Source organism: Fistularia commersonii, chromosome 11 (genome assembly GCF_037954325.1).
Source record: "Fistularia commersonii isolate RoL2024-O1a breed Wild chromosome 11, RoL_Fcom_v1.0, whole genome shotgun sequence".
Lineage (NCBI taxonomy): Eukaryota > Metazoa > Chordata > Actinopteri > Syngnathiformes > Fistulariidae > Fistularia > Fistularia commersonii.
This window is the reverse complement of record NC_141294.1, coordinates 14,120,941-14,147,341: the sequence shown is the minus strand read 5'-3', so window position 1 is coordinate 14,147,341 and position 26,401 is coordinate 14,120,941. Positions and strand designations below refer to the sequence as shown.

At 52.0% G+C, this 26,401-nt stretch overlaps 1 protein-coding gene and 1 long non-coding RNA gene across 2 annotated transcripts in view; both read left to right on the top strand.

Moving 5' to 3' along the window:
* Positions 1–19,430, top strand: part of nphs1 (NPHS1 adhesion molecule, nephrin) — a 39,092-nt gene extending 19,662 nt beyond the window's left edge. Inside the window, exons 6-28 of the mRNA XM_086155798.1 lie at positions 919–1,041; positions 1,319–1,400; positions 2,262–2,365; positions 3,343–3,461; positions 3,598–3,769; positions 4,626–4,783; positions 5,627–5,768; positions 6,297–6,421; positions 8,104–8,272; positions 8,345–8,474; positions 8,549–8,721; positions 9,349–9,489; positions 11,315–11,455; positions 12,734–12,855; positions 13,387–13,546; positions 13,636–13,792; positions 14,079–14,230; positions 17,754–17,865; positions 17,937–18,118; positions 18,195–18,239; positions 19,034–19,153; positions 19,260–19,290; positions 19,394–19,430. Coding sequence (XP_086011924.1) covers positions 919–1,041; positions 1,319–1,400; positions 2,262–2,365; positions 3,343–3,461; positions 3,598–3,769; positions 4,626–4,783; positions 5,627–5,768; positions 6,297–6,421; positions 8,104–8,272; positions 8,345–8,474; positions 8,549–8,721; positions 9,349–9,489; positions 11,315–11,455; positions 12,734–12,855; positions 13,387–13,546; positions 13,636–13,792; positions 14,079–14,230; positions 17,754–17,865; positions 17,937–18,118; positions 18,195–18,239; positions 19,034–19,153; positions 19,260–19,290; positions 19,394–19,430 — 2,897 coding nt within the window. The remainder of the gene's footprint in view (positions 1–918; positions 1,042–1,318; positions 1,401–2,261; positions 2,366–3,342; positions 3,462–3,597; positions 3,770–4,625; positions 4,784–5,626; positions 5,769–6,296; positions 6,422–8,103; positions 8,273–8,344; positions 8,475–8,548; positions 8,722–9,348; positions 9,490–11,314; positions 11,456–12,733; positions 12,856–13,386; positions 13,547–13,635; positions 13,793–14,078; positions 14,231–17,753; positions 17,866–17,936; positions 18,119–18,194; positions 18,240–19,033; positions 19,154–19,259; positions 19,291–19,393) is intronic.
* A 67-nt stretch (positions 19,431–19,497) lies between these two features.
* On the top strand, positions 19,498–22,455 carry LOC147229603 (uncharacterized). The gene is made up of 5 exons (XR_015106850.1): positions 19,498–19,554; positions 19,737–19,857; positions 21,336–21,405; positions 21,569–21,729; positions 21,806–22,455. It is a non-coding gene; the product is annotated as an uncharacterized LOC147229603 (long non-coding RNA).
* The last annotated feature ends 3,946 nt before the right edge of the window (positions 22,456–26,401 follow it).

Below are 26,401 nucleotides of genomic sequence, written 5' to 3'. Positions count from 1 at the left end.
TGTGTGTGTGTGTGTGTGTGTGTGTGTGTGTGCGACGGAGTGATACCCAGGTTCTCCAAAGTCAGAATCATCTGTGATGAACCCCTGATTCGCTTCTGTAGTTCAAACCGTATTGTGATTTTTTTTTTATTTGACACCAAAAAATCTGATTCTGAGGGTTATTATTGAAAAAATAGAAAATAAAAAAATAAATCAAATGGATACAAATTGGAATATCTGGGATGAAATATTAGGCATAGAGTCTCTGAACAAACCGGCTCAAAATAAATTGAATAAATATTCCGAATAAAACATCGTTGTTAGAAACGCATTAACTCAAAGTATCCCCCTGTCTCTTCCATGTAATTGTGTAAAAAAAGAAATAAAAGCAGAGACGTCCCACAACAAACAAACACAGTTTTCTTCTTCATCTACGTTCTGCTGCACGGCTGATCTGTCGATCCACGAATAAAAAAGGAAAGGCGTTGAAATTTTAAATCGCGCAAATATCACCGTGATTACGGCACAATCCGGTCCGAGCGCAAGTAACAAAATATTCTATACGAACCGCAAGTCAAATTTTTGCACACGTATTTGCTAATTTGATTCCTGCCTGGACAGGACATGAGACGCGGTCAGATTTTATCAATGCGCTCTTCAGATGATGGACAGAAACCCAGACTTCGACCTTCTGCCTCGACCACGAAGCAAAGACAGAGAGCTGCCATCCGTACGGGTCGCGCTGATAGCGACACGCTAACAGCTGATGGAAACAACAGTAATAAATAAATGTGGTGGAGGCGCGCAGGAGGTCAGGCGGGCGGTTGCCGTCACGCGCCGATGACGGGACGCCAAGGGAAGCGACGAGGAGGTCGAGTCGCAACACGGGTTACTTTGTGATGCCATCGTCGCGCAACCGAATGTTTTGTTTTGTCACAGTTCCTCCGTCCCAGCCGTACTTGGAGGTGGACGTGAGCACGCCGTGGGTGGCCGGGCGCAAATACACCGTCGCCTGCGTGGCCCCCGATGCGAAGCCGGCGGCGGCGATCACGCTCTACAAAGGTACCTCAAGGTTTCGCCGCTCGGAGGAACCCGGGAAGAACATTTAGAAACACGCCGAGAGGGTCGACGACAAATTCTTGTACCTGAAATGAGCGGGCGCGCCGTCTTAGCATCGCACGTCGCGTGGATTTGTCACTTCCTGTTTCCGAAAAATAGCGTTTCCTCTTTTGCGTCTCGGCTCCTTCGTCACGGATGACGAGACCAGCTCGTAACAGATGTTCGTCGCCTTTCCATGTTTCTCTTTTTGCGTCCCCCTCCTCCCCGCTGTGTTTTTCAGACGGAGTGGAGCTGACAGGCGCCGAGTCCTCCGCCGCGTCGGGCTCGAAGGATAAGCTCCACAGCGCACGTGCTCAAGCGACGTATGTCCACCCGTCGTCCTCGGCAACACTCCGCCCCCTCTTTGTTTCTCGCGCCGGGTGAGTTTCGGCGCCCGCCGATTGAATTAGCTCCCGTTCAAAGGCGCAAAATGACATTCCTGCGGGGAAGCGGATCCCGTCCTCGCCGGTTTTTCCGGTGCCTTTACATTACACCGCGCCGCAGATTACTCTAATCCCGCCTGTCTCCTCTGTGTCGGAGATAATAACCTCTTGTCATATCCCGGGATAACGGCGCTCCCGAGGAGCTGCGGAGATGTTCGGCTCTGTTGAGGAACCGGCGAGGTCTGAAGCCGTATCGATTCTCCTTCCTCTTTGCGGCTGCGCAGTGATTCCGTGGAGAAGTCGTCGACTCGTTCGTCCGTGTGTTCGTTGTCTAAACCACCCGGAGGAACCCCATGAAGACACGTGGAGGCTCCACACAGCTGGGAATCAATCTTCTAGCTGTGAGGTGGAAGCGCTAACCGCGGCGCCGCTAACCGAAATATCCGGATGATAAGCCGCGACTTTTTTCACGTAAACAACGATGCGGCTAATATGTGGACTTTTTTGGGTGGGGGACGCTAACGAGCTTCACGCCGCTAAAATGTTTATCCTGACCGGGAAATTCTGAGTCCGTTCAACTCCGACACCACGGAAGACGACTTTGACGGTTTTAGTGCGCAGGAGGAAGCTAAAGATAGCAATCGGCCAGCCGGTGCGGCTTATACAGTCCGGAAATTACGGCAGTCTCCGAATGAACCTCCCGTTTGTCGCTAACCAGAGATCTCTTACGAGTCGGACGTTCCCGGAGACGTCGAGCGGCCCTAACGTTTTCCACGCTCCTCCTCATCTCCTTTCCGAAAGGGTCACCGCCCTGAGCTTCGACGACGGGAGGCAGCTGACGTGTCGCGCCGAGAACCCTGCCCTCGCCCGTCCTCTGCTGACCGCGCTGACCATGCACGTGCACTGTGAGTGTCCGAACGTCCGAACGGGGGGAAGCTAACCACGACACGGGAGCGCTTGTTTACGTTTTCGGGCCACGTTAGCGTCGGCGCTAAAGGCTCCTCGGGGACGCCGACCTGATCGCCGCAGGACTTTCACCGAAACGCTCGATCACGCCGGCGATGTTTTTTTTCAGTTTTTAAGAAATATATATATATATATATAAAAAAAAAAAAAAAAAAACTGCGACTTTTCGCGCTCATCAGGTGAAATTAAATTTCGCCTCTGCCGAGACGGGGCGGCTCTTTCCTCTTTCATGCTGTTGCTGCAACTCCCGCCCGCTTATATTCTACTTTCACTGCAGGACACAAAGGGAACTGTTTTCTACTCGGCCGATCGGTTGGAGTTATTGATCCGGGCCCGATGCTTTACCCGGGGCTAAATCACGCCGTGGATGTAAAAGGCGGCGCCGCCCTCCCTCGCACATCCCGACGTCGCCTCCCTCCGTCCGTCCTCGCCGGACGTCGCGCGAAGCATCCGGACTGTTAGCGAGGCGGTGATTTGTCACGCCGGTCCGGGGGTTCGCATGCCGACTCCCCGAAACTAATTGCGGCAATAACAAAGAACCCGTCCCGCTCTAATTTATTTTACTACCTATCTTTAATTCAAGGGGGCTGTAATTTATTCATATTTCTCGTTGCCTTCCTTATTACCGTTTCAACATCTGTTATTTTGCTTTATGGGCCGGATCAGATCCTCCGCTCCCGTCAGATCCGAACCTCTTCAAGTTGGCCGATTTATCGCCCCCGTCCGGATAAATAGGGACGCCTCCCCGCTCGATTGCCAAGACTGATATGGTCGCGGAGTAGTTTTCCTTTTTTTTTTTTATCTGCGGCGCTATTGATGATCGTTTCTCCGCCCTCGCCGAGGTTCACCGCGCCTCCTCTCTTCCCTCGCATGTTATTCGTCCCCATTGGGATGTTTTGTGTCTCCTCTCCGTTAGTTCCCCCTCAGCCTCCGGTCATCGAGGGTCCGGAGGAGGAAGTGAAAGCGGGGCGAACGCTCGCCCTGAAGTGCGTGTCTCGCGGCGGGAACCCCCTGGCCAACCTCCGCTGGACCAAGGTAAACGCCATCTGTTAAGGAGGTTAACGCATCGTCATAATTGCAAAATGAGGCGTTGTCGATGATGAGCCTGTGAGCGCGAGGCGGCGCCGCGCCATCTGGAAGGCCTCGTCTCAACCCAAGCCTCCCGACGCAGAACGGCGACGTCCTGTCCACGGCGTGGGAAGAGGACGCGGCGGCCGGAGCGTCCGCCAGCTCGCTCTACCTGAAGGTCGAGCCCTCGGACAACCAGGCGGAGCTGAGCTGCCAGAGCGGCAACCTGGCGTCCACGGCGCCGCTGACCGTCAGCCGCATCATCACCGTCCTCTGTGAGTGTCGATGAGGGTTCATTTTGTGCGCGCGGATCTCGCGGCGATAGATTATTAAGGGTGTTGACACGAGGACGGGGAATGTGATTCTTTTGCAATCCCAGCGAAAAATCTAATGCTAACATCATTAATGAAGCTAATGATTATTATGACTTCCAGCCGCCTCCGGATTAGTAGCCGCTATGCTAATTTCACTTCGCTCCTTTCCACGCACCGTCCCGCGGCGGCGACGTCTATAGCGAGCAGATAACGCTTTTCACCCTGAACAGAAACCGTTTGCTTCGGCGGCGATGAAAACGAATACAGAAATGAATATTCAGTCGCTTCGCCGTGAATGCGCTCTGCTTATTTTACGCGAATAGACGTTGAGACGGTTCCTTGCAGAGATGTTTTGCTGACACTATGCAGACAGAGCCTCTCCTCCGCCAGCCGCCGCCGGCGCCAGCTCGGCGCCGCAGGGCACGGAGCGCGTCGGAATCGCGCGACGCGAAAGCGCCTCTTTCACCCCACGGTGTCTTTACGCACAGCGTCCCGTTTCGCCAGTCGGCGAGGGAGGCGACATTCACCCGGAGATCCACGTACGCGACCTGGCGTCCGCCGGCTCGGTCCCACCTCGCCGCTTTCCCCCCGAAGGCTTTATGCGGGAGCGTGGCTTCGCCTGCAGCGATCCTACCCCGTCTACCCTCCGCGCTTGAAATTAAGCAGATTTCAAAAGCCGTCCTGAGAAATCAAGCTGCCACTCAAAGCGATTTTTTTTTTTCCTTTTTCGCCTCGTGTCGCACATCCCGAAATAGCGGCGCCGCTACCGTAATCAGACGAGGTAGCCGTTGAAGGCGTTTGTCGGTGTGTTCCTCAGTCGAGCCGGCCGCGGTGAAGCTGCTGGGTTCCTCCGAGGCCGTCGAGGGTCAGGACCTGCATCTGAGCTGCTCGGCCTCCTCCAGCAACCCTCCCGTCCACATCCGCTGGTGGCTCGGCCACAGGGAGCTCAACGCCACCTCCGTCGCCGTGGAAGAGGTCGGACCGTGAAAACAACCGAGAGTAGAACGCCGGCGAAAGAGCGTTTCTCCAAAGGAGTTTGACTTGATTTGTCTGTGAGCGGCAGGCGAGAGAGTGGAAGATTCGGTTGAAAAGCATTACCCCTGAGTCATGTACGCCATTCAGAGCCCAACAAAAAGCCATTAAAAGCCTCCCGTTTCCTCAATATGAAATTTGACCTCATCTCGGCGTCTGCAGACAAAAGGAAACGGTACGACCGAGAGCGGGATCCGAATAGGCCTGTTTAGGTTTGCAAATGAATTAGTTGCCGGTGTCCCTTCCCCCCCCTAAAAAAAAAAAAAAGTGCCTATTCTGCCGCGCCTCTTTTCCTCTTTTGCGTATGTTAATAAGATCAAAGTGAATAAAAGCTGATGCAGAAGATGAGCTTTATTAAACTCGCTCTTTATTCATCCGGCGCCGGCGTTTCCATTTGATCTTACAGGAGGCGCCCGGTGCGCCGGCGCTAATGCATCTGGAACAGTGTGAGGTTAATGAAGACTGACGCCCCTGTCCGGTGTCTTTGTTCTGCTTTCTGACGGCGGCTTTTACAGTAATCATCCCAATAATAGCTTTAATAACCAGATGTGCTGCAAAGGCATGGCCGCCGTCGGGCAGGTGCAAAATTATGCTTTCTCCAATTTATTCCGGCGTGCGAAGCGGAGGAGTCACTTGGATGTTCTTATTTATCGCCCACGATGCACAGCGTCCGTTATTACGCCGACTAATTTGTCATCCGTATTCACACGGACAATCAAGAACAGCTTGTTTTCCTCCGACTTCCATTTGTTTTTTGGTCTTCTTGGTGTGTTTTCCCGTCCGCAGGGAGATCACGGCGGGATGAGGACCGTGTCCAACGTGACCCGTCGCGTCTCGCGGGAGGACGACGGCCAGAAGCTCGCCTGCGAGGCCTTCAACAGGGGCACCAGCTTCTCCAAAACCCAGGAGACCACGCTCACCGTCTTCTGTAAGGGCTTCCCGTTGTACCAGGTTGCTCTTCCTTCGGCCAATCGCCTGCCTCCTTCTAACCCCTCGGCCAATCGTCTGCCTCCTTCTAACCTTCTCCTCTCACACCAACTGACTTCCTGTCCTCCCCCGTTCCGTCCGTAAAGCTCTTCCTCCAGACCTTCTCCAACCTCAGCAGATCATTATTAATAATAATAATGACATATTATTAATATTAGTTATTGTTATTGTTCATGATAATAATTTGTGGACAGCAAAGTAGGGATTTCTACGTTCCGCATGAGAGAATAAACGCTTTGAATCTTCTCCTCGGATCTCCGGCATCCGTCCTTCATCCGTCCGGAACATCCACTGTGTGCTGTCCTTCTGACGGACTTGTTGTCCAACCTCCTCACTCCCAAGGAGAACCTCCACACCGTCATATCTTCATCTTCAGGAACCACCAGTGTGTGAAGAACACCATCGTCCGGAGCCGGGATCTCCTCCGATGCTAACGCCGCATGACATTCCTCAAAATTCTCTCGCTCAGATCCTCCTCTGAACGTCTGGCTGGACGGTCCCCCTCAAGACGTCCCCCTTCGTTCAGGAACGAAGGTCCGCCTGACCTGCTTCTCCACCGGAGGGAACCCCACCGGGACCCTCACCTTCTTCAAGGTCAGTGGAACATTGACTTACGAATGCATGGACTTGGGAGTTTTCTGTTGTGATGTCCAACATGGCCACCGCCGTCCATGAAGATGCGTTTAAAGACGGTGAGACGCGCCGCCGCCGCTAGCTAGCTAGTGCATGTGGTGGACTCGTCCGCGAGGAGATGGGAAGTCGTCGTAGGTGAGATACGGTGTCGGAGCGTGGACGGACGAGGCGTCGCAAGCCAGTCGGACGAGACGGTTCGATGATTTTGGAAAGAGGCGCCCCTTCAGTCTGTACATTAGTTAAGACATAAGTGGAGCAAAGTTACATTTAGCGTAGCATTGTTAAGCAGAGCAACAACTGGAAAAACTTCTCCAACCTCCTCCACCACTGTATCTGTACCGTCGTCTTACATTGTTATTTAGATAATACATTTTTCTTTTCTAAAAGAATGCTACTGATACAGTATTTCCTTTGACAATGCTAATAGAGAAGTGCTGAGAAGGTCAGAGGGAGCAGCATTGTGCTTTTGTAGACCTAGAAAAAGCATACGATAGGGCGCCGAGACAGGAACTCTGGTAATGCATGAGGAAGTCTGGAGTAGTGCAGACTGGTGCAGGACATGTATGCTAGCTGTGAGACGGTGGTGAGGTGTGCTGTAGATGTAACCTACCCGGGTGGAACGGTCAGGCTACAGGGAGTGGAGATCAAGAAGTTGGAGGATTTAAACAGTCAAGAGCTTAGGAGAGTGTGGAAAAGAGGTGAAGAAACGGGCTCAAGCAGGTTGGAAGGGGTGGAGAAAAGTATCCGGGGTTCTATGAGATAGAAGAACATCAGCCAGACGGAAAGGAAAGGTGGACGAGACAGTGGTGAGATGATCTACAAACAATGACAATGACCAAAAGACAGGAGGCAGAGCTGGAGGTCAAAGAGATGAAGATGTTGAGGTTCTCTTTGGGAGTGACCAGGACAAGGAAGATCAGGAATGAGTCCACCAGAGGGACGGCACATGGTAGATGTTTTGGGGAGAAGGTCAGAGAAGCCAGACTGCGAAGGTTGGGTCATTGACAGAGGGCGGAGAGTGAATATATTGGCAGACAGATGCTGAAATTGGACCAAAGAGAAGATTTATGGATGTCGTGAGAGAGGATATGAAGGTAGTTGATGTAGAGGAGGATCCAGAGAAGAGAGTCAGATGGAGAAGGTGGACTCACTGTGGGGACCCCCGAAGGGAAAAGTCAAAAGGAAATGAAGAATTTGTCACAGGGGTGCAGGACATGTATGACCGAGACAAAGTGATGACTGAGATGGTTTGGAGATGAACAGAGTGTTCATATCCAAAGGTGAAGGTCTGGGTAGAAGGTTGCTGACGCTGGAGCTGCCAGGCAGGAGGTCTAGAGGAAGACCAAAGAGAAGATTGATGGATGTCGTGACAGAGGATATGAAGTTGGTTGGTATGAGAGACGAGGATCCAGACAATGGGGTTCGATGGAGAAGGTGGATTTGCTGTGGAGACCCCTGAGGGCAAAAGCTAAAAGAAAAAGAACATTCTTCTCATTGAGAAACCCTTGGTTAAACCTGGCACCTGGAACAGGGAAATCTAATTTGATAAATGAGCAAATTGGGTTACGAACGCGGTCACAGAACCAGCTCAACTCCTCTGCCGAGGTATGACCGCATGTACATCATCCTCCTTCTCGTCCCAGAACGGAAGGGCGGTGACGGACGCCTTCAGACAGACGTCCTTCGACAAGGGAGTCGCTCGCGAGCTGGTCCTCGTCCTGACCGCCAGCGACAACATGGCCTTCTACCGCTGCGACGCCACCAACGAGTCCAAGAAGACCATATCTGCTCACATCAGGCTCCGGGTCCACTGTGAGTGAACCGCCGGAAGCCTTACCTTCGTGGACGTGCGATGTCCGATCCTGATCCCGCCGCTCGCCACAGTTCCGGCCATCGATCTGAAGATAACCGGCGGGGATCGGGAGCTGCGGCGCGGTCAGACGCTCGCGCTGGAGTGCCTGTCCAGAAGCAGCAACCCGAAGGCCACCATCTCCTGGAGCGTGGGCTTACTCAGGTGTCCTCGCCGCGTCTCGGAAAGAGGTTTTTTTATTCCGATCCGGATCATCGAGCTGGAATCGGTCGTCGCAGGTTCCCGGGGACGGAGCGCCGGACCGGGAAGGGCCCGTACGACGGGGTGTCGGCGCTCAGCGAGCTTTCCCTGAACCTGACCTCGCGGCATCACGGCCAGAAGGTCATCTGCCAGGCGCGCGGCCCCGCTCTGGACGAGGCGTCCAGCACCTTCTACCAGCTCCACGTGCTCTGTAAGTCGCCTCCTTGTTTTGCGAATCCACCTGCCTCCGCTCGTCGCTCGCGTTCTTCTCGAGACGCGTTTTGCATAAATCTCAAACGCCGTAACGTTCCTCCGCTGGCGTTTATCCACACGCCAGGCTTTTCTCGTCCTTGTCGCGGCTGTTTTTTCTTTTTTTTTTATTTTTTGTATTTTTTTGTTTACTCCGAACCTTTGTTCTGATTCGCGGGTCCGCCGAGTTCCGCGGCAGTGTGTCCTAATTGTGCATTTGCTTTGCCGCGCGGCCATGTTTGCCTTTTGATGCGGTTTCACAGGCGGCGGCAGCCGCCGCCGCTTCAAAAGCCGCCGCCGTGTACGAGCATGAAGGAATGTCACTGCGTGTTTGTGTGGAGCAGAAGTTGGACAACAGCACTGTCACTTGTCATTTTAATGCCTGTCCCTCTCCCTCCCACATCGCCTCGCTTCCCCAGCCGCCCGTGTGAAGTTAGTCCGATCGGGAATTATCGGTGGAATGATGTCTTTCCGCCCGTTTGACTGTCATTAGTGTCTCTCCTCGCTTTCATGCTCGGCGTGTTTCTGCAGCGTTGGGTTTTTTTAGCTCCGCGTGTTTTTTCGGGGCCGTAAATCGACGTCCTTTCAGACCCGCCGGAGTTCGGCCCGGACCAGCCGACGTGGATCCGGGCGACGGAGGACGAGGAGGCCGCCGTCCCGCTGCTGGTGTCCGCCAACCCGCCGGAGGTTTCCTGCCGCTGGCTGCGGCGCCGGGAGGAGCTGGTCAGAGGTGATCCGCCAAAGTCCGGCTGAGCGAGCACTTCGGAGTCTGAATAAAACCTTCAGGTTCCTCTTGCTCTACCTGGATGCCGCCGCCTCCCTGCAGTCGCTCTCTCACTTTACATTCCCCGTGTTCACGTCAGCAAATTCTAAAACACGCCGTGTTTCTCGACGTTCTCGGGGAGCGGCTGCAGCGTCGCCGCGGATCGTTCGCTCGCCGGCCGTTCGTCCGACAAAGGGAGCGTTTCCATGCGGAGTTTGCGGCACGTTCTCCGTGCGCCTAAGTGGGTTTTCTCCGGTTTCCTACCGCCGTCCAAAAACGTGCGGTCGGAAAAAATTGGGAAAATTACATTACATTTGGCAGACTTACGATGAACCTCAACATCTTCATCTCTGCAACCTCTAGTTCTGCCTGCTGTCTTTTGGTCATTGGAACAGTTTCTAGTCCAAACATCATCGCTGGTCTCACCACTGTCTTGTACACCTTTCCTTTCCTTCTGGCTGATGTTCTTCTATCTCTTGGTACCCCTGACACTTTTCTCCACCCATTCCAACCTGCTTGGACCGTCTCTTCACCTCTTCTCCACACTCTCCTGCGCTCTGGACTGTTGATCCCAAGTACCTGAAATCCTCCAGCTTCTTGATCTCCACTCCCTGTAGCCTCACCGCTCCACCCGAGTTCCTCTCATTCACACACATATATTCTGTCTTGCTGCGACTAACTTTCATTCCTCTCCTTTCCAGAGCATACCTCCACCTCTCTAGATGTTCCTCCACCTGTTGTCTGCTCTCACTACAGATCACAATGTCATCCGCAAACATCATGGTCCATGGAGGGATAGTGAATATATTGGTAGACGGATGCTGGAATTGGAGCTGCCAGGCAAGAGGTCTGGAGGAAGACCAAAGAGAAGATTTATGGACGTTGTGAGAGAGGATATGAAGGTAGTTGGTGTGAGAGAGGAGGGTCCAGAGAATAGGGTTAGATGGAGAAAGTGGACTCGCTGTGGCGACACCTGAAGGGAAAAGCTGGAAGAAGAAGAAGAAGAAGACATTTGGCAGACTTACAATAGAGGACATAAGGACTGCAAATACACTTGCAGATACAAGATACACAGGAAATATACAGAACAGTAAGCTTGGGTTTGTGAGTTGTTGGTTTTTTTTGACAAAGACATACACAAACGTACACACACACACACACACACACACACACACACACACTGCATAGCCTAACTTGCTGCCTCACCTGATCTGGGGCATCAGCGCAGTAAAAAGTCCTGAAAGAGAACAGTTTTTACCTGTTTCTTGAAGGTTGAGAGAGATGATGCTAGTCTTGTTGCTTCCGGAAGTTTGTTCCACCACTGAGGCAGTAGAACTGAGAACAGTTTGGCCTGAGATCGCTCAGAGCGAGCAGAAGGTCCTGCTAGTAGGTTTGTATCAGAGGAACGCAGCTCTCTGCCGGTCTTATCATTTCATCCCTGCAACTGGACGGATGACGGTTAGCCGGCGTCGGACGCCGCCAAATGTCATTCTCATTCCACCCCAAATGTGTGCATTCTTGGCGAGGACTAAAAGCCCCGCCTCCTCCACCTCTGTCTTGTTTACCTCCGTCAGCGAAGCGTCAAATCGAAGGCCGCCTCCCGTAAGGTGTCCCTCACCAGGCTCGCCGGCGGCTTGTTGTGAGACTCGATCAATAACGCAGGATTAGATGTCACTTAGAGACCGTTGGCCAGGGGACATGCGCTTGATGAGCGTGTAATGAATACCTAATTGTGTGTGTGTGTGTGTGTGTGTGTGTGTGTGTGTGTGTGTGTGTCCACATTGTGGTAAAGAGAGGCACCCGCGCTTCTTCTGGTCGGACGCTTCCTCGCTGGTGATCAGGAACGTGACGAGGACGGACGCCGGGGTCTACACCGTCGAGTGTGCCAATGAGGAGGGCGGCGAGCAGACGTCCATCACCCTGGACGTCCAGTGTACGGAACGCAGGTTTCCTCTCCACGCCGTCATGTCTTTTTGAGATGATTTGAGATGTTCCAGGCCGGGCTCGGTGCGGTGGAGCCGTCGGAACATCTCACGATGGCTTCCCGTTCCATCGGAGCCACATGGAGAAGGATCTTCTCGTCGCTTCTTCTTCTTCTTCGTCTCCGGGCCTTCAGGGGTTTCCACAGACGTCTAACTTCTTGCCCTCTTTCCCACCATCATCCTCTCTGGTCTTCTTCTAGACCTTCTGCCCACCCAGATCTTCACCCACCCATCTCCAGGTCATCTAATGTCCCGTCCCTCCGACGGGAGAACCTCCACATGCTCTCAGTGTCTCCACAGCAGACCCACCTTTCTCCAGCTCTTCTTCTTCTTCTTCCCGGCCCGTCGGCCTGATGATCCTCTGAAGCCCCTGGAGGAGGAGGAGGAGGCGGTGGAGATGTGGTAGGAGGGCGTCACGGGAAGGACTTCATGAGGCCCCTCCTGTCTGAGCCGGCTGCGTGGAGATATCTTCTCCTGCTCGATCTGAACATTTTAGAGCCGGTTAGAAATACATCGAAGCCTTTCCTTCGTGGATGGCGCTCTCCTGGAGGAAGCTGAGGGGCAGCACGTGGTGGAAGTCCTGGAGATAAAGCGAGATGTTTCGGATGTGGACGGAGAAGACAGAGGGTTTGATGGAAGCAGAAGCTTGGCTGTGTCTTCTGAAGAGTTCCACCTCCTTTAAATGCAAGAGAGAGGAGATGTTTCAGCAACAAGGCTCTGGGCGTGAATGTTCTCCTGAACGTTCTCTGCTAAACGCCAACCTCCACTGGATCTCCAGGAGCGTCGCTGGTGATCTTATCACGGAGAGCGCAGGGTTCGTCCGACGGCCTCCACCGTTCTTCTCCCAGCTGGAGATCTTCATCATGAATGTGAGACGGCAGCCCACTTAGCGCCGTTGTTCCCAGTTAGCGCGCTAATGCGGCCGTCCCTAAAGAGCATCATCCGAGGCGAGGAGGCACTAATATCCCGCTCGCTCCCCGTGCACGCCGCCCGTGCACGCCGCCCGTGCACGCCGCCCGTGCACGCCGCCCGTGCACGCCGCCCGTGCACACCGCCCACGGTGACTCGTGAGGCGCTCGCAGAAATAAAGAGATGAACCACGCGGAGATGGACGGAGGAGAACGGTCCGCCAAGTTGGCACGGGAAGCTCGGATCAGGAGCGTCCGGGTTCGACGGCGTGGTAAATGAGGTGTTCCCGGTTGCCGTGGTAACCTCCGGTCTCACCTCAGATGCCCCGGACGTCCGGGCGGAGAAGGACCCGGTCTACGCCGTCGTCGGGGAAACCGCTGACCTCATCTGCGTGGCGGACGCCAACCCCGTCATAGAAGGCATGTTCTCATGGACATGGCTGGTGAGCACACACACACACACACACACACACACACACACACAGAGCGTGAATGATTTCCCCTTCCTTTATCTGCTTTCCTTTCTATTATTTTATCCATTCTTACAGTTTATCTCTGGCCTTTCTAAATGCACGGATGCACCATATTTCACCGGCTCTAACCTTCCCTTCAGCCCCTCCCTCCGCCGCCTCCTTTAGCCCCAAATCCAGAAAAATAGCTTTCATTACCGCTCCGAGACTAAAGGCCACATTCGTCAGCGCGTCGAGGTCCCACCGCGCCGATGCCATCTCCTCCGTAACCCGCCCCCCGGCCATCTTGCGCTCGCGACCCGCACGCCGCCTTCCCTTCCTTCTCCCCGTGGCCGGCCGACCCCTGGCATTATCCTTCTTTGTCCTCCGAGCTCCTTCTCGCCGCCGCCGCCGCCGCCGCCGCCGCCACGCTTCCCCGCCCCCTCCTCCCTCCTCTTTACCCGGGAGTGTATTGAAGGATGGCCGCTGTCGCCTCCTGACTCGCCATCACTCTGTCTTCCACAGGGAGAAGAGGAGGTGGAGATGGGAGAGGAGACCCAGGAAGATGAATCGGGCCTCCTCGCCATCCATAACGTGACTCGCGCTCACGCCGGATTCTACCGCTGCGCCGCCGATAACGGCGTCGGGCCGGCCGGCGTCGCCGGCGTGAAGCTGGTCGTGCAGTGTGAGCCGCCGTCTTCCGGATATTCCGGAGGGTTCTCCTCCCTCCCCCCCCTCCGCGAACGCTCACGGGCGGCTTCCCCCTTCCCGTAGTCGCGCCGACGCTCCGCAAGGACGCCCGCTGGAGGAAGGTGGCGAGCAGAGGGGACGGGACCGCCGCCGCCGAGTTGGCGTGCCAGGCCGAGGGCGTCCCTCGCGTCCACGTGTCCTGGGAGAAAAACGGCGTGCCCGTGGACTTCGCCAACCCGAGGTCGGAGGCCGTATTATTAATTAGCGGCGCGGCTGGCCGCGCCTCGGTTTACCGCTTTGCAATTTCCCTCGCCGTTTCTCAACGCTAAGTCCAGATTTAGCGCGTTTCATACTCTGCCTTTCACTATGCAAATACCTGTTTAATGCTTCTTTGATGTGTGAAATTGGATGACTTAGAGCAATCTGCAGGACATCGCAATCCCCGCCGTCTGGCTGCTCGGGAATTATCTCCTCCTTGCTTGTGTGTGTGTGTGTGTGTGTGTGTGTGTGTGTGTGTGTGCGTGCAGGTACGAGGAGCGGACGGCGAGGGAGGGCTCCTTCCACACCAGCACGGTCCGGGTGGTGAACGTCAGCTCCGCCCTGGACTTCGCCGTCTTCACCTGCACGGCTCGCAACTCTCTGGGAGAAGACAAGCTGGACATCCGGCTCGTCAGCACAAGTACGCGCCTAAAATATGTTGCCGCATTGATCGTCGCGCCGTACGATAATATATATATGGTATGTATCGTGTAACGCGTGTGATTCATAAGGCTCTGTCGTTTCGAGGGCGCGTTTTTACAGATAGATCGATCCCTTTCTGGAATTGTTCGTCTTTCCCGCGAGGTGAAAGCGATCGGCTCGGCGGGTCGATGAGGAAGAAAGCGCGACCCTGAAATGGAGAAACGGCGAAGGCGGGACGGACGGGTGTTTTTTTTGTGGAAGAGCGACGCGTTCGGAATGAAGAAACGGAGAAAATGAGCGAATGGAGCGGCTTTGCGTTTTTGTAGACCGCCACTCACATCTCCACGTGATGTGTGAACGTAAGGATTGTCTTTTTGCGTATGATCGAACGAATGAGTGAATCCTCGCACGTGATTGGTCCGGGGTTGACCGCCTCTCGCCCAATCACAGCCCAATCCCCGCCCCCGCCTGCAGAACAGACACTCCAGATGATGAATGCATGAATGCAGAATCAATGTCATCGGAGGAAGCTGTGGGGTAAATGTTATTGTAGCTCGTGGTTCTGTGGCGTCGGCCCCGGAGGAGGCGCCGCTTTTTGCAGAACTGGTGAAAATAGCGATGAATGAATGAATGACGGGCCGGCGTGGGAGCGCCGCCGGGCCTTAGCGAAGCTGCAAAGCCTCTCCCGGCGGTCGGGCCGGCGGTATCTCGGCGCCGCAGCGAGAAACATCTATGTGAAATGGCTTTCTGTTGTAGCCGAGGAGAAGAAACGCTCCCAACAGCTTTGGACGCTTTTAAGCTAATTTATCTCGCCGCGCCGGTCTTGGATTTCTGACCACTCGGGAAAAAGAAAAAAAAAAAAAAAAAAAAACACGTGAGATATGCATTTCCTGTTTCAGAGTTTGTCTCCACACGAGTTGGTACTTTTTGCGCGGCGGCGGCGGCGGCCCGGCGGTGCCGGCAGAGCCGGAGGGAGGCTGCAGAGAGCGGCCGCTCCCGAGTGTCGCCCCTTGAAGGGAACTTATTCCGTGGCGTTATCTCCGCCTTATCGTTTGGCTGGCGGCGCTCCTCCGCTCCTCTTCCAGATAATGCTTCACTGATGTACTCGCCGCCGCCGCCGCCGCCGGTGTGTTTCCATCCTCGCGCCGCCGTCGTCGCCCCGGCGAGGCCTCGCGGCCGCCGTTGCCCGGGTTTATTGTTTACTATAAAAACCATAAAATACAATCCAATATTGGCCTTCTTTTTTTTTTTTCTCCTCCCCCAGTCAATTTCTCAGCGCTGTGAATATTCATAATTAATCTCGCGGCGAGATAATAAATTTTAAATGCTTCCTTATCGTTTGAGAGCCCGAAAGGAAGAGAGGGGATGGGATTTTTTTTTTTTTTTTTTTTTTTTTCTGGCTCCGGTGCTTTTAGGATTTCAAGGAGGCGAGATCCAAATAAGTCTGACCTCTCTGCTCCGGAATCTTATGAGCGGAGCTGATAGCGGGAATTATTTACCCTGCAAAGCGAGGCTGCAGCCCCGGAGCCAGAGACGAGAGCGGCGCCCTCCTTTTCCTCTCCACGCCTTGTTGCAGCAGCGGCCGGGGTATCTCTCGTCCTCGGCTATCGTAACCCCGAAACCACCCTCCTCTCTCTCTCTCCACGCTCCAGATGCAAAGTAATCCCCCTCGCCGACCCGACCGTCGGACGGAAAGGCCCGGTTAGCCCCTCCGCTAACAACGCCGATAACAATCGCGGCTCGGCCTAGCGACGCGCCGCTCTCCGCTCGGATAAATTGGGCAAATCGGGCACTTTGGTCGGGGGGGAGATCGGTGGAGGAGAAGCCGAAATAAGAGGGAAATTAGGAGTGACGCGCCGATAGAAGAACACAAAGCTGTTGCTGTCAAAACATGTTCCTTAAAAGCCTGGAGAATAAACCGCGATTACAGAGAGATAAGACCTAAGAGGCTTTGGAGCCTCGCTGACAACTTCTGACAATGATGATGTTGATCTCTCCCCACTGGTTTCATTCATCTCTATTTCTTCTAATCTACGGCAGCAGCTATCGGCAATTTCCCGCGCCGCGCCCCTCGTCTCGTCTCCCGCATTAAAAATATAACGCCGCGCAAAAAATGTGTCAGATATTGCGGCCTCGCGAATCATACACAACGCGCTGCATTATTGATGCCGCTGCCACTTAATGGGCTAATTCTTGGAAGCAGAATGATTGTAATTTCTGATGAGAATCCCCGCGTTTGAACGGAAAGGGGTCGTGATTGCAAAGAAAATCCTCCGAGACGAGCGGAAAGAATATCAACAAACATTTTTCCCCTTTATTTCCGTAAAAGAGCTCATCGCCACGTGTCTATTTATACATAAATCAGGGGTGGGATTCCGTCTAATTCATTATTCATTCATTCATTCCCGGTTCTGGGGGAGGGGTTGGAGAATATCTCAGCCGGCAACCCGGATCCGTCACAACATTCACCCTCTCGTTCACTTTATTGTGACATAAAACCGTTCAAACTCTCATTCATGCATTTTAAAGACAACCATTCACCCTCTCATTACGCCACATATCAAGACACACAACCATCACAACAATTCACCCTGTCATTCAACCGTCCTGCAAACAAATAACCTCATGTCGTATATAGACGTACAACCATTCGTCCCGCCATTTCTGTGTCATATAGACAAAAATTCACATTCTACAGAGATACGAGATGAGAACAACTTTATTTATCCCGAAGGAAATTGTTGTGCCAGAGTTACGAGCAAAAACTTAACAATAATAGATGATAGTAGGACGGGGGGAGAATAAGAAATACAATAAAATATATATATACAACCATTCACCCTCTCATTTGCATATCAGAGAGACACACAAACATTCACTCTGTCATTCATTTGTCATACATACAATTCTCAGCCTGTCATTCACGCATTGTATAGAGACAACAGTTCACCCTGTCATTCATTCATTCATGTGTTTTACAGACACAAAAAAATCACATTATACAGAGATAAAAAAACATTTAGAGACTACCGGCCATTCGCTCTTTCATTTGCACCACATATAGAAACACAACCGTTCACCCTGTCATTCACGTGTCATATGGGGACATCCAGCAAATCACTCATGAAAAATAGGCATTCACGTTCACACATCCTGTAGAAACCAACCAATATTCACTCAATCATTCACACATTCACCTCCTCTCATTCCACTGAACCTCCTGCATGTTTTTGGACGGTGAGCAGAACCCGTCCGAATACTAGCAACGCCGTTATCTCCCGCAGGGAAGCTAACGTTAGCGACCTCTGAGAAACACGCCGCGTTGCAAATTGCAATTTTCTTTACGCATTAATTTTTCTGTTTTTGATGAAACTGAATGAATGCCCTTATTTGTGTATATGAAAGGCTGCTAGGAGAGGGCGAGGCCACGGCTACACGTGTTGTAGCCGTGTTATTTCAATGACGAGCACCTCCGGCTCTGTCGGACGGTCGCCGACCTCCCCGCTGCTTCCCCCCAACAGGCCGCCCGGATCCACCGTCGTCGTTTCGCCGCGCCGCCGTCACCCACGACTCGGTCACCTTGGAGTGGCTCCCCGGCTTCGACGGAGGTTTGCGTCAGAGGTTCCGCGTGAGGTGGGCGATTAAAACCGGACGGTCGGCTTTTCTCACGGAGGCGAAGCTACATGTCGTTTTCCGCTCGGCAGATACATCTGGAGCCGCTCGGACAGCTACAGGTACGCGGACGTGTTCCCGCCCCGGGCCACCTTCTTCACCGTCCGGGGCCTGCAGCCTCTCACCACCTACAACTTCTCCGTCAACGCCCTCAACGCCGTGGGCGAGAGCGGCTACGCCGACGAGGGTGCGGCGCTGAGCGTCACCACCGAGGGTCAGTCCGGAGAACGCCGGCCGGGACGCGCAGGAGCCGAACACGTCGTAGAGACGGGTGTTTGTTTTCTCCGCAGAGACGCCGGAACCAGAAGACGCCGCCGCTGATGTCGACTCACCCGGTGAGCGTTTTATCAGCCCGCTTCACAACTCGACAGAAAAAGGCTTTAGAGGGCAGGAGGAAGTTATCTTCGTTTGGTGGAATCGCCTTAACGTTCGCACCTCCGAGGCTGTTCGTGTTTGCCGAGGACCGAGAGATCGTCCTTCTCCTTGGATCTCCTCCGTCGAACCCTCCGACTAACCTCGCTGCAACGTGCTAACCATCTCCAGCTGATCTTCGCGGCGAAACATCTTCCCGATCCTCTCGGTCGTCCACATCAGGGCTGTCAAACTCATTTTGGTCCAGGGTCCACATGCGGCCTCATCGACGTCAAGGGGGCCGGACCAGAGCGTCATTACCCAGAAGTAACATGAAGTCCTCCATGGAGATCCAAATCTTTCTATGTGATCAACATGACAAATAAGACATGAGGTGTTATTCTGTCTTCTCAGTTTGCGTCCGTGTCCATTTTCTCTTTTTTGACGACAACATCTTGCCGATGAGGGTGTCGAGGCCGACGGGAAAGCAAATCCATTTCTAACCATCGGTGAAAATGCTACTTACAGACCCGGAAGCCTCCTTGCAATGTTGCGAACACCGACTAAAACGATGCGTCCCTCGCAGACAATATCAGAACTGCATTTTTATTTGAAAAAAGTACTTCATGATTTGTAGGTATTTTTCAAATCGCAGATTTATTCCCCGGGCCGGACTGGACCCCCTGACGTGCCGCTACCGGCCCGCGGCCCGTACGTTTGACACCCCTGCTCCACATCTTCACCTCCGCTCCCCTGACGACCTGTCCTGGTTCCCCAGGGGCGGCGGCGTGGCCGGCCTACCTGACGGCGGCGTTGTCGGTGGCCTTCGGGGTCCTGCTGGTGTCCAACTCGCTGGGCTGCTTCTTCTTCAGCCTGAAGAAGAAGAAGAGCCGTGCAGGTGATCTTCACGTCGCTGTCACTTCTGTGTTTGGAGGCATATCTCTTATCTGCTTTCCTAAAAGTGCGTCTCGTCTCCTCTTATTTGTGTTGCCGTCTCCTGTCAGGCCCTCCGTCCTCACCTTCCTCCGCCCTCCGGTTCCTCACATGGAGTTTTTTTTTTAATTTTTTTTCTTCACAGCTCATTCATCCGTCATCCGCTCTCACTTTCTGACCTTTTTATTGCCCCGATCAATTCCAGCGCTTATGAAAATGACGCTCCTCTCTTCAACTTCTAATTTCCCCAACGCTAAGCCTCCCCTGTGTGTGTGTGTGTGTGTGTGTGTGTGTGTGTGTGTGTGTTTCCCCTGCAGGAGGCGGTGAAGGCAGTGTGTCGGATGGAGAGAAGAACAAAGAGGAGGGGTGCGTTAAGTAGCTGCAGTAGAAGCAATAAAGACCCACCAGGCTGATCCTCGGTGGCTGCAGAACCACAGTCTCGTCTGGAGGAAAAGCTCCACGCCGCATATTAGCGTTGGGAGCAATATATCGACGTTTTTTTTGTTTGTTTTTTTTTTGTTTATTCACGCTGATTGTTCCCCACGCAGGGCCGGCCGGTCCAATGATTACCAGAGCCGGGAAGAAATCAACGCGGCGGCCCGTCGAACCCTCGTCGTCGATTCGGGATCCGACGACACCGGCGGCGACGGCTACGAGAGCTATGCGGCGGTGAGAGCTGGAGGAGGAGGAGGGAGGAGATTTGGAAAATATGCAGGGTTTCTGAAAAGGTTGAGAAAATAGATGAGAGTGGGGAGGAGGTGGAGCTGCAGGCTGGGGGGGGGGGTGAAGAAATCTGGCAGAGGAAGAGGCGGATAATTCATCCATAACAAGGAAAATGGATAGATCAACTAATGAAAGCTTTAGCCGCTCACAGAGCTGGAACGCAGATCGATACACCACAATTAGCATTCAAAACACGCATTGATCCGTGAGAAATGATCCTCGGAGCCTCAGAGAGGACCATCTGGAGACGTCCAGGGAGCTGGACGGACTCGCCTCGCCTCGCGGCCAGAAGGTCCGCGGTTGGATTCCCACTGGAGGCCTTCCTGGGGTTCCTCAGGGTTCTCCGGGTTCCTCCCGCAGTCCAAACACATGCAGGAGCTTCACTGAAGACGCGTGAATGCTTGGACGTCTCCGTATGACGTCTGGATTGGAGAATGAATGTCTTTATATGATGGGGAAATAAGAGAGGAGCACCTCCCTCTGTTAGCACCTCCACGCTAAACATGCAGGAGCTAGCACGCTAACGTCGCTAACGTTAGCTTCGATAAATGACAGCATTGCTAATACTCAGATGAGTATTTCTACAGGACGTGTGGATGGTTGTATGACCTTAAAACACTTTATAGCCTTAACTTTGACACTTTTTATTTTATTTGTTTCTTATTCTCCCTCCTTCCTACTATTATCTATTATTGTTATGTTTTACTTGAAACTCTGGCACAACAGTTTCCTAAGTTGTTCTTATTCTTATGGCCGCATCAACAGTCACATGCCTGATTTTCATGAGTGGATGAATAATATGAATTTTTGTCTCCGTATGACACGTGAATGAGAGGGTGAAGGCCTTTTCAATGTATAAAATGAATATAAAAAATGAATAACAGGGTAAATGGTTGTTTGTCTATATAAAGTGATTTTTTTTTTTGTCTCTACAGGACCGTCTCAAAAAATTAGAATATTGTAATAAAGTTCTTTATCTTCTGTAATGCAATTACAAAAACAAAAATGTCCTACATTCTGGATTCATTACAAATATTGCAAGTCTTTTATCATTTTAATGTTGCTGATTATGAAGAAAACTCAAATCTCAAAATGTAAGAATATCATGAAAAATAATAAGAAAAAATTATATTTCTTAACTTTATCACAATATTCTAATTTTCTGAGACAATCCTGTATATGACAGAGTGAATGGTTGTGTTTCTGTACAACGTATGAATGAAAGGGTGACCTTTGACCCCGACCACAGGAAAAGTGTCATAGATGATGAATGAATGAGCGACTTCCCCCGAAGCCGAGAGCGCCGGCTTTCTTAAAATAATCCCCCTGTGTTTGTTTTCTCTCCCACGTATTATTATGGGATGTCGGACACCTGGAATCTCCATCTACCCCGACTCTCTCTGCGTTTGTCGCTCCGTTTCCAGGAAAGTTCCCGTCATTATCGGCCGGCCGGCAGCGACGCGGCACCTCTCGGCCGACATCCTGGGGAAACGCGTGAGCTCGCCGCCGCCGCCGCCTCGCAAACACACCCGCGCCGTGGAGGGGACGCCACCTGAGCCAATCAGGATGTCCCCTGTATTTTTTTTTAACTCTACATGCTCATATTTATACTTAAAGTGGACTTGTTTGGCCCGTCCTCTTCTTGTTGTCCTCCAAGATGCCGCCCGGGTCCCGGCGGACGCTGAGGGTCATCTGTACGAGGACGTGACGGATTGGGGTTCTCGCCCGGACGTCCTGCCGCCCCCTTCCCTTCTGTCCTGGTTTGACCGCCCGCCGCCTCGTGGCGGGGAACGACCGGGAACGCCGTCCCGCCCTCAGGTCCTCCTCGCCCGCCCATTTCTTTCAAAGGTCAGAGGTCGCCGAGTGTAACCGGCTCGTCTCCGTGTCCCGGCAGGGTCCCGAGGCGTCGAGGGAGTCGGACGTTCTGCGAACCCCGGGAGCTTCTGAACTTCCCTTCGAGCTGCGAGGCGAGTTAGTCTAGAAGGAGCGGGTTTTATTTGAATAAGATCTCAGTAGTTTGTCTTCTCGGTCACCTTGAACGCGGCTCGGTTACGCGCGGAATGCGACGCTTCGGCGTTTCAACGAGCGGCACGAACGCCGAGCACCTTTTCCGCCGCTCTGGAGGGAATAACCAGCCAGAAAATACCGTCTGAATATGTATAAATAGCGGATTTGTTTATACCGGCTTACCGTAAGTCATCCACCCCCATGCTAGTCATGTGTTAGCTGTGCACGGACGCAATGCTTCCAGACACAAATAGGAGGCCGGCGTTCGGACCGAACCTGCCGTTTCCACGGGAAGTTACCGCGGCAACCCGGGCGGCGTGCACCCGGAACTGGAAGCTCATGGTCGCGCACCTTCTACAGCGGTCTACTTCTCACACCTTCCGCTGAAGCTCAACCGTTTCTTCCACCGCGTGATTTTACCGATGTGTCATACATGCTGTTTATCCATGTATCTTCATATCCCATTGTTTGACTTTCGTCTCTTTTCTTGCATCGATCCGTATTTATTCACATTTAAACGTCATGTATGTTAGAATCACTCAGTCTAGCAGCTTTTAGCCGGAGGCGTCGACCGCCGGCTGCACGGAAATAAATGACGGCATTTAAATGTTCTCACACGTATCACTCATCATTCATTCCTTCATTATCTCCAGACAAATTCACTCATTCATTCACACATCAGAGAGACAAACATGTCATAAAAATACTATTCACGCATCCCGCAGAGACGTTCACTCACCAGAAAGAAACATACAAGCATTCATCCTTTCATTCACACGACAAAAACGCAGGTCATCAGAACTGAAGACATTCGAGTCCGGCGGCCAAGACAAGAATCCACCGTCACCTGGGCGGCCGAGAGCCTCCACAGTCGCGGATTTAGAATCCCTGTCATCGATCAGAGATCCCAAACTCCTGGTCCGCAAAGGAAATCTTGCTTGGTACGAATGTTTTTTTTTTTTTTTTTCCCATCACATCAGCTGCCACAAAAAATGGGCCGGAAACAAAAGTGCGGAGCTTTTTCAGGAGGAAACGGACCTCCGACCGGTCGGCGGGAACATTTCCTCGCATCAAACTGAAACCGCTGATCTGAAGGCAAACATTCACTCCCTGTCATTCACCCTCTCATTCACGAGTCTGACCATGTGAAGAACCCGGAGAACCCTGAGGAACACGGAGACTCCACTCCGAGGACCTTCTTTCTGCCGTGACAACGCAACAGGCTTATTTTCATATTCTCGGAACCCTTCGGTGTAAATCCTGCGCGCAGACAGCGATTTGCCGCAAATCGTCACATTAGCGGAGGTTGGGTTTCCGCGTCCGTCCATCGGTTTACCGATCGGGCGGAATCATATCTTCGGAGGTCAGGGAATCCAAGTGTGCAGCCGCGAAATGTTCCAAAGCCGTGGTTTTAAAATGTGTTATTGACCCATCCGGCGTTCTTTAACTTTCGGGGCGTTCAAATGTGAAGTACAGATCCTTTTAACGCCTCTTTTTTTTAATGAACTCCTTCAGCGGTTCAGCGAAGGGCGACAATCCTTTAGAACATCAACATTTGTTAGGAGGACACTTGAAAACATCTTCTCATTCAGTCGTTCTTCACGGTTCTGCTCCGCTGGCCGGATCTTCACATCCATCCTCGGATTGTTGCTGCTTCTTCCAGCAGAACCTTTCTTGACTTCTTCCTCTTTCTGTCCTCAGAGAGGGTCCGTCTGATTGGACGGTTTTCAGCTGGTGGGCATCTTCTGAGGAGAAGCGAGCTCCGAGTGTCTGTTATTTGCGTCACTCGTTGCCTCGGCGACCGCTGCGCTCGCGCTCCTTAGCCTTGCCGGTTTTCTTTGTGCTTCTGCAGAGAACATCTGGAAACACCTGTCCTCACCACCTGAGCCCCGCTCGCTCGCTCGCTCCTTCCGGAGGATTTGATCTTCAGATTGGAGAGTTTGCTTCTATGACAACCTGACCAGGCGGTTGTTTCTCTCCTCCACAGTTTGTTTAATCTCCTAACATCACGACCGTGGGTTTTTTTTTCCTCCAACCTTCCTCCTGAGCTCGCTGCAGACCATCAGGTCTCGGTCTGCAGAACCGGGACGGTTTTTACCGTCATTTCCAGATTATAAGCCGCTACTTTTTCCACGGCGGCTACAACAACGATGCGGCTAATTAACGGATTTTTTTTTTTTGTGTGCTCACGAGCGCGACGCCGCTAAAACGTTTAGCCTCGTCACATCGACCAATAAGATTCTGAGGCCGTTCGATTCCGACACTGACGAAGATGACTTTAATGGTTTTAATCCAAATCAAAATACTTTATTGATCCTCACCAGGAAATTGCTTTTTATTTATTTATAATGATTTTTGTAATTAGTGGGCAGGAAGGAGACCAAGACAGCCATCAGCTGGAGGAGGACGAAGCGAGGACTTTTCCTTGCGTTATTTATTATTCATCTTTATCATCAGCTGTCTTGCAGGCGCTGTTGGGGAAAAAAAAAGCATTTCCAGCATTTGTGGATGCTGACCTTACATATTTAATTAGAAGTTTAAAAAAATATTGATGTAAATATCTGTTAAGACATGGACACCCGCGGCTTATTGAAAAGTGTGGCCTATATTTATATCTTATTTATTTTTATTCATATTTTTCTTTATATTCATAGACAAGTGTGGCCTATATATGTATACATATATTTATTTAGTTATTTTTTTCCATATTTTACTTTTTTATTTATATTCATTTATGGACATGTGTGGCCTATGTATGTACACATAGATTCATTCATATTTTACTTTTTTCATTTATATGTATTCAGAGACAAGTTCTATTATCAATGTGCATATATTTTTATTTTTTTGTTATTTTTTGTTGATATTTTACTCATTTATTTTTGTTAATATCTATTTATAGACAAGAGCGGCCTATATACGTATACATATATTTATTTAGTTATTTTTTTTCTTTAGATTGTATTTGTTTGTATTTATATTTATTTATCAATCAGTGCGGCCTATATATGCATACATAGATTTATTTCGTTATTTTTTAACTGGTGAGGTTTATATTCAGGTGCGCCTAATAGTCCAGAAAATGAGGTTACATGTGACCTTGTGTCGCTTCATCTTTGCATCTCTGCTGCCTTTAACGGTGACAGGAGAGTCCAGGACATGTAGCCTCCTCCTCCAGGGGAGCGGTGAGGGCCGTGGTGGGCCTCTGCCTTGTGCACCTGGAGCTCCAGCCTGAAGATAAACCATGGAAGAAGAAGGTGGACAACATGGAGGTGGAAGCTGCCATTCATGGAATAATAACCATGGACTATCAGATGGTTGAGGTGTTCTCATCTTCTCCCTGCACTGCTTTGTGTGAAGAGCCCCGTGAGCTAACTCACCACTTGTTGTGACTGTAGATGTTCCTCTGGGAGCCCCTGGAAACCCCCGGCAGAGCTTGGACCTCTTGGTCACTCTATTTCTGGCTGCTTCTGTCCATTTTGTCTTGAGGAAACACCTGACCAGAGACCACAAATGACGCTCCACAGTCCAGAAGTGTCAGGTCATGGATGTCCCCTATGAGTTCCACCAATCACCAAGACCCTACTGAGCACGAGTTCCTATGGAACCAGACCCTGCCTTGGAGGTGGAGCTAAAATGGTTCTGGGATCTGAAGGTTCCCGGTTCCTCTGCACCAAGAACCAGCCTGGCGTCTCCTGACGTGTCACCCCTCCTCCGAGAGGCTTCCTCAGATTTGTCCGGTTCTACTGACAAACTCCTCACAGGGACTGAAGAAGCCTCTGGGACGAGGTTTGGAGGCTGGAGAAAATCAAGTCCGGTTGCGGCAAGAAGAAGATTTCCACAAGGATTCACCACGACCTGAAGATCGAGAACCTCCACAGACACAAATAACAACCGACCGGAGGATCTTAGCTGTCCGTTAACACTCTCTCTTGTAAAACATGTTCCCGGAGTCCGAATTGTTGACTCTGCGCCCGAGAGCCGTGATCTGCATGTCCGTGTCTTTCTTTTCCACAGATGTTCTCCGAGCAGCAGAAGCAGGTTCCTCAGCCGGGCCCGAGCGCCCCGAGATAAACCTCCGCGTTTTCCCCGAGCGGCGTTCCTTCAATTAGGCTCACTGTTCTCCATTAGGAGCTGTCACGGTATGTTTGTCTCATTACCGCACGATTGTTTAAGTTCCTGTTGAGCGTCGGCGCCGCTCGGGTTCGTCTGGCGCAGGAGAAGCAAACCGAGGAACTGAAGGTCTGACGGTTCGACGCCGCCAGTCAACTTCTGTTTTTTTTTTTTTGTTTTTTTTCCCCCTCCGCCGTTTTGATGCGTCGTGTTCGGCGGGATCTCCGGGGAGCTCGAACACGAGCGCGCAATTAAGTCAAAGAGAAACAAACAAGGCTCGGCTTCGAGGCTGTTAGCGGTAAATACAAGTCAGGGAGCGCTAAGGCAGCTAGGAGTTCTCCGTCAGGCTCGGACCAGGACGGGGTTTGAC